Genomic DNA, 7,605 nt, shown 5'->3' with positions numbered 1-7,605 from the left:
ATTGGTTTGTGGTGTTCGGAAGATTCGCCTGATGCACAGTCCCCCATTACACAGGTGTTGAGTCTTCTGGAGTTTATCAAACAGTCTTGGCTGGCGGGTACAACTCGTTCTAGGCTAGACAGTATATATGATCTGGTAGAGGTACCTAAGTGGGAGAATGCAAATGTCAATTTGAGTGAAAATTCGATTAGTTTTTTATGTGGTCTGAGGGATCCACCTCCTATTTATTGTGTAGAGGTAATTCCCAGCTATGATACAAGAAGTTTCTTCTTCAAGGACCATCATCACAGAAAACGCTACCATGATTATTCTAGTTCGCTGTTATGTTCTTCTGATCTGATAATGCGATTTTTTTTCCTTCTAATTAAAAATAAATAAATATGTTTATTCATTTTTAATGAATTATTAAGAAAAGATATACATTTATAGGTAGAACATAAAAGTAAACATTTATTTTCTTCTCATTTGTTTATATCAAAATTTAGTCATTGATTATAATGGAAATTATTCAAAGCAATAAATTACTGCCCTTCGTACATTAATAGAATAACACACATACTTGATCTTGAAAAAGAACATAAAAGTGACGATGACAATCTACAATCTTAATATCCCATAGATCTATATAAATGGGAATTGCTCTTCCAAATGGACACAACTAATAATTTTAATATAAGTGAACTTGAAATGTTGGGAAGAGGATACTTTGATGTTAACTACCCATGGAATAGAAGCAATGTTCACCAACAACTACATGATACTATTATACAGTTCATATCCACAACTAAATGAGAACTTGAAAAAATTGGTTACCATTCTTCACCTAAAGACAAAAGTTACCAACTAGCTCCCGTACAACTCACATTAGACATTATCATTCGACATCATATGAATCCATCCTCAAAAGATCCTCTATATGATTATTCCAAAAACAATAGGCATCAACAAATCATATCTAATAGATTGTATTAGGAAAAAATAAACATGTCAACATCTAGCAAGAGAAATCCACTGCTTACTCTTGCACCTACGAGTGTGGTTGCTTGTAGCATACAACTGACAACAATCCATACATGCCTTTAAATTTCTATAAAAGAAATGCATCCCTTACAAGGTCAATCCTTAATAGTGTTCCAAGAAAACTTCAAGCATGTCAAATACATTCTAATAGATAAAATGAGTTTTCTGGGATCAAAATTATTGCTAAAAATAGATAGTCGTCTTTGGGAGGCATTCCCCCACAAACACCACCAATTTTTTGGTGATGTGTCCATTATCCTCGTTGGCAATATTGACCAACTACTAGTAGTTATGTATAACCTTATACATGCCTTACACTCTAGGGCTTTGACCTTATGACAAATTTTTACCATTGTAAAATATATTGGACACCATTTTACGTCAACAAGGTCAAGTAATTCTTAGCAAAGTTTTTGGAAAATTCTACAAAACCTAATAAATGCTCAAACATTTCAACATGATTGGGAAACACTTATGAATCAAACAAATAAAATGTTAGCTACTAAACAAAAACAAGAGTTTGACACATTTATCCATTTATTTGCAACCAATGACTTGGCTACATTGCCTAATAGGAAAATGCTAAAATGATTAAACCTTCCCATTTCTATTAATGTTGCTCAAGCTGCTCAATAGAAATCAAGTGATTATAATAATGACAACCAACTAAACTTAGAGGTACTTTTATGCATAGGGGAGCGAGTTATGTAACAACAAAACTATGGATCTAAATTGGGCATGCAAATAGATCACTAAGACAAATTAAATCCATTGTTTATGGCAATAATTCCAAACCCCTAGATCAACCAAGTTATGTTGTAGTTTATTTTAATAATTACATTGGTCCAACATGGGATATACAAAACCCAAAGAACATTCCCATCACTCCAATAACACGAGGCAATTGGATATAGCTACCATTGATGATGTCTGGGCCATAACAAAACACAAATCTCAAGGAGTCACATTGAATAGAGCTATAATAGACATGAAGAAAAATGAAAAATAGGGGTTGACATTTACAACCATATCAAAAGTTAAGTCCATGGAAGACCTCCTAATAGAGTCAAGATTCTCTTTTGAAAGATATTGCAAGATAGAAAACAATGCCTACATGACCATCAAAATGAAAGAAGAAGCTCACTTACAACTACTCTCATTCGAGGTACCCAAAGTACAACCATCTACTCTTAGGCCTCTAAGTTATAGTTAAGATTTTCTCAATCATCACACAACTAACACCTCCACCCAAAACTGTTTAGGTGACTGTTGAAGACACTACAACAAGTCAGAGGACCATCTGAAAACAAATATTACTCCTTTTAGATGCACAATATTTTATTTTGTTATCATATATTACTCTATGTTTGTTTTTCCTCAATTGTACATTACAATGTTTTTCCTAATAATGTTTTCCCTCAAATGCAGATTAGAGTGCTCATCGAGACTTCTAATTTCTAGTGAACAACATACCAAAATTTTGGGACTCCCTCAACATCATGTACACAACAAATATATGACTATTTCTTCTTTTCATCATATCTCCTTTTGTAAATATCTAGACACCTTTTGAAAGTAAATATTTCTTCCTTTACATGTACAACATTCTATTTCATTATCAATACTCTTCGAAGATATGTTCTTTTATATCTAAAATTGTGTAAGAACATGCAAAGAAAAATTCTTTAAATTGACTTATGCATCTTATCTAATATGTTAGTAGTGTTTGTGTGTGATGTTGTACTTAAGAAATGTTTGTGTCCGATGTTGTACTTCAGAAACGTTTGTGTTTGAAGTTGGTCTTTACAAAGTTTCAAATCATTAATAGACAATAACAACAAAGAGTCATACTAATAATTCACCCCAACGAAGACTTGTTTCTAATAGTGCATGAATTATTATTAAAAAAAATCAAACTATTTGTGAAATGGTGGAAGAATTATTTTTTATTATGCATATGATTTTTCTTGTTTATGTAAGTTTGACCAAAATTTCAATCCATGTTTTACTAATTATTTAGCTCATCTTCTGTCTTTTCTTTTCATCTTTATTTTGCCCATAGGGGAGAGGACCTAATAGTTGAACACCCTAATTTTGGGCTTCTCAAAATCCTACAAGGAAATTTCAAATCTCTCCCATTTTTTTACAACAACCTACTTAGCATGCTTATAACTAAGGTTTCAGGACCACATCATCAAAAATGATGCCACATCAAAATGCTTTTTGCTAGGGTGTCCATAACAACCCCCCCCAAAAAGGTAAGACCAATGGTTGTGCAAAAGGGTGACCCAGAGTTGTGCAGTTGATGTGGCATCACATAATAAGTTGCTTTTAACAACTATGAGTAGTCATCATCAACAATAACAACTTTAAAGTCACAACTATTGATACAATAGTATCAAAAAAAATTAGACATTAAATCAATAGGCCATTTAAACCTATAGGCTTTTCCGTGCAACTGCGAGTTAATTAAAAATTGGAATAGACTGTCAAAGGTACATCCTACAATCGCACCGTAAACTACCTTGCAAAATCGTCCCCCATTCCACGAAATGCATCCACTTAAAATGCATCTAGAAACGCGGACAAGGATTTAGATTTTTCTTTCTTTTTCCACGAAACTCTGGGCGAGGCAGTACAATTAATCTAGTTTCTTTGCTTATCTTCTTTCTTTTGCAAAGCAAATTAAGCATTCTGCATACTTCATTCACAGTGTATTTTGTATGCTTTGGGACATCAGAATATCGGCGATATGGCGTTGGCGAAGTTCATCAATATAATGGACCGCGATTTTGAGGGATTGGCACTCGACCGTCTATCCAAAGTCTTCTTTTACCGACCTCAAAATTTCAGGTACAATTCATCCCAGTGTAACAATCTCTCTCATTATTTTGTTGCTAAGCTCACACCGTACTCTGCAAATAATTGGTGTATTCTGAGCCCTACAAAAGAGGTTCGCTTCACCAAAAGCAGGCTATGCAGCACGTCAAAATTAGGGCCGGAACGAAAGAAAATTATGGAAAGGGCTTGGAAAGAAGTTTATCGTGTTGTAAAAGAAGCGGAATTGTATCTCAAACGGTGCTCAGGGGAAAAGTGGTGGGTCAAATCCATTACCTTGTCCACCACTGGAGAGGCCTATGCCATTCACGTACACGACCTTGCTTGGTCTGTGCTCTGTTTACATCTGAATCTTCTATATTCTCAAGGCCAAACTGATGAGAGCTATACAGCAGCAGCCTACACAGCAATGGGGGATTTCCATGCAGAGATGTGCAATTCGATGAGAATTCACGACGAGACTGAAGATAAGATTCGATTGGTTACTATTTTCCAAGAATTATTAAAGGATTGTGAAGAAAAGAGTGTGAGTGATGAAGACAAATCCAAGTTGGGGGTTGCGAGATTTATGTCGAGAAAGCTGCAAGCAACCATTGGAAATGAGCCCGCTGTTAATTGCAATCGTGTGGCTCCGTGGTTGCAAATTGATTCCAAAGATTTAATTCCCAAACTCAGAGTTATTGGGGAGGGTACTTTTGGAAAAGTGTACGAGGGCTCATGGCTTGGAGTGAAGGTTGCTGTTAAGGAGATCTGCTGGTTTGGTGAGGATATCGACTCTTCTCTTCTAGAGGAAATTGACGTTCATGCAAAGCTGCAGAGCCCTTTCATTGCTCAATTGATAGGCGTGTGTTTGCTAGAGAGATGTTGCTATCTTGTCATGGAATTCGTCAGCTTCAGCTTGGATAGAATCCTGAAATATCGGCTGGAAGGAGATAGGCCCCCTTTGCCTCTACCTGTTGTAGTGGACACGATGCTTCAAATCTCAAGGGCAATGGAGTACCTTCACAGCCGAAAAATCATGCACATGGATCTCAAAGCATCTAATGTCCTCATACAGCCTTCAGAAGTACCAGAATTCAGAGCCTATGGCTATGGGCAAGTTAAGCTGTGTGATTTTGGAGAGTCTCGTTTGAGGCTCTACAGTTTCCGATCTGCAGAATTCTCGAGGGGGACTTGTTACTGGAGATCGCCGGAAGTCTTCCAGTACCCCCAAGAGGGTTTTGAAGAAGACCTGGGGATTTCAAAGCGATATACTCAAAAGGCAGATGTATACAGCTTCGCTATGACTTGTTATGAGATACTGACGGGAAAGCTGCCCTATGAGGGAGTGGATGAGAGGAATGTCTACGGATTGGTAGTACAAGGCAAAAGGCCCAGTTTGCCGCCTTGGTGTCCATCAGTACTAGGTGATTATATAAAAACATGCTGGGATACCAATCCGGACTGCCGCCCTAATTTTACGCATGTTTCATATTTTCTGAGGTACATGAAGTTCTTGCTAATGAGAGTGAACAATTCTGGTCACTGGGACTCCTTAAATGCTATTTGCAAAAAAATTGATGTAGCTAAATTTGTCATGCTTGATGGAGAAGGAGAACAAGGATCAGACGAAAGCACTGTAAATTTCAACGAAGAGGGCCTGATAATCAGAGCCCTAGACGGAAATTTTCCTGATTCTTTTCAGCCCTACCCTGTTTCTCAGCAGAGCGCTCAACCTTTAAGTCCCAAAGACAAAATTTTTGTCAGCCTTCCTGATTACATTCAGCAATATTCCTACAAAGAAATGCAAAATGCTACAGATGACTTCTCTAGGAATGTTTCAGGAGTTTCGGGCTTAATGTGGAAAGGCGTTTTGTCTGACGGGACTCATGTAACTGTGAAAAAACAGCGATTGGAAATTTCAATGAAGGAGATAAGCATGCTGTGGCAACTGCATCATCCCAATGCTGTTCGCTTGCGGGGGGTCTCAGCAGGTGTGGAAACCTTTCTAGTATATGATCACATGGTATTGGGCTCGCTTGCTGGACAACTTTTTCGTCCCACAAGCATTCTCGACTGGAACATAAGGAAAAAAATTGGCATCGCCATAGCACGCTTCCTTTCTTATCTCCATGACAATAATGGAAAAAAGTTTCTGAATATCCATCTCAAATGTACTGAAATACTCCTTGATGAACGGTTTACCCCCAAGTTTTGTGGCTTTCTCTCTGTAAACCTAATAGATATGAATTCCAGATTGCTGTCTTCTTCAGAGCAACAAAATTTACATCTAGCATTACAGTATGAAAAATTCAGAAACATACAGGATTTTGGAATTATCCTACTAGAGCTGTTATTGGGTTGCAAATGGGAAAGTATTCGAGAATCCTTGCAATCCATCACTAATTCGATGGAGACACAAGGATGGGAATACATCTCAAGGTTGTTAGACGAAAAGTTGCAGGGGCAAGTGGGTGAAGAAGAGGCAATGAAATGGGTGAAGCTTGCCTTGAGCTGTTTTGCCAGGTCTCCATTGGAAAAACTACCCATGAACAAAGCCGTACTGGTGATGAAAGGATTGGAGCAGTTTCCTGAATTGCCGTCTAGCAGGAGCCTCAGAGACCTCACACCTAGCCAGATACTCTACATTACTTCAGCCAAACTAGAACAAGATACTGGTATGACAGAGATGAGGGTTGCCTGGACAATGGTCAATAATGGCATTCAGAGATCAGTAAGGAATACTTCCTCCTCCAAGCGCGAGCAGAAGGGCCTGTTTTGATATGCTTAGAGGATTGTGAAAGGGTTGTTGTCAATTTTTGAATGAGTTTCAACCATGTAAAGTTGGCACAGAGATCATTTATCTAACTGTCCTGGCTCCTAATTCTCCCTCTTCTTTTTACTGCGGGTAGGGATTTTAGACTGTTTTAGAAACGATAGACATTTATGCTTGCACCTTGTGTGTTACATCTAAGAGTTTAGCCTACAAATTGCAGGTTTTTTATTTATTTTACTGTATAAAATAACACAAAATAAAGTGGCAATTGGAAGCCCCGATATGGGTATGTATGTTTGCCTAATTGAGTGTAATTCACCAAGGAAAACAGTGTGCTGTAACATAGAGCAGCATAGGTGAACATGAAGAATTATCTGACACGAAATTGATATCGATAGTATTGGTGTGTTTAGTCTTTCCTTCAGGCCTTATTTACTCCAAGAATGGTTTTGGCATACAAATGTTTTTCAAAGTTTCTATTACACATAATTTTAAATTTAAATATTAGAAGCACAGGTGATCATAATTTTAGTCACTTTTTGATGTTGAATATTTCTCATCGCTATACGTTTTGCTTCGAAAATTTTGCGGCCACTCTTTTTCATTTAATTAAAAACATTCAAAACAACACCAGCACCGTTCTTCTTTCCTCTATTAGATGATCCAAAGTTACCCCTTCTCAAGGTGTTGGTCTTGCTGAATCCATTTGTTGCTCTGTTAGTTTATTTGTACGACATCTATAGATGTTTAAGCTTCGGAATTGGGAGATATATATGCAAATTCCACCATTACTAGAACTTCATACCAGATCTCTTTGTCTATACAAATCCCAAATAAATTAAAAAAATGGCAACCCCAAATGATCCAATTACTACTGCTCCCACACCATATAATTGTTTTGCCTTCCACATGCAGGCAAGGAGATTACATTTTAGTGAACTAGCAAACATTTCCAATTAGGGATACAGTTGCGGTATCATTTAGAAAAGGTC

At 37.2% G+C, this 7,605-nt stretch overlaps 1 protein-coding gene across 1 annotated transcript; it reads left to right on the top strand.

Moving 5' to 3' along the window:
• The first annotated feature begins 3,597 nt into the window (after window positions 1-3,597).
• Window positions 3,598-7,126, top strand: LOC131055196 (uncharacterized). Its single transcript, XM_057989794.2, has 2 exons — window positions 3,598-3,873; window positions 3,972-7,126. Exon 2 carries the CDS (start codon window positions 4,037-4,039, stop codon window positions 6,617-6,619), a length of 2,583 nt encoding a protein of 860 aa, XP_057845777.2. The 5' UTR covers window positions 3,598-3,873; window positions 3,972-4,036; the 3' UTR covers window positions 6,620-7,126.
• The last annotated feature ends 479 nt before the right edge of the window (window positions 7,127-7,605 follow it).

This window comes from Cryptomeria japonica, chromosome 3 (assembly GCF_030272615.1).
Source record: "Cryptomeria japonica chromosome 3, Sugi_1.0, whole genome shotgun sequence".
Lineage (NCBI taxonomy): Eukaryota > Viridiplantae > Streptophyta > Pinopsida > Cupressales > Cupressaceae > Cryptomeria > Cryptomeria japonica.
This window is presented reverse-complemented; position numbering and strand designations above follow the sequence as displayed.

Bases quoted from the DNA above. Each gene is read 5' to 3' on its own strand.
- LOC131055196 (XM_057989794.2), top strand. From the start codon at position 4,037: ATGGAAAGGGCTTGGAAAGAAGTTTATCGTGTTGTAAAAGAAGCGGAA.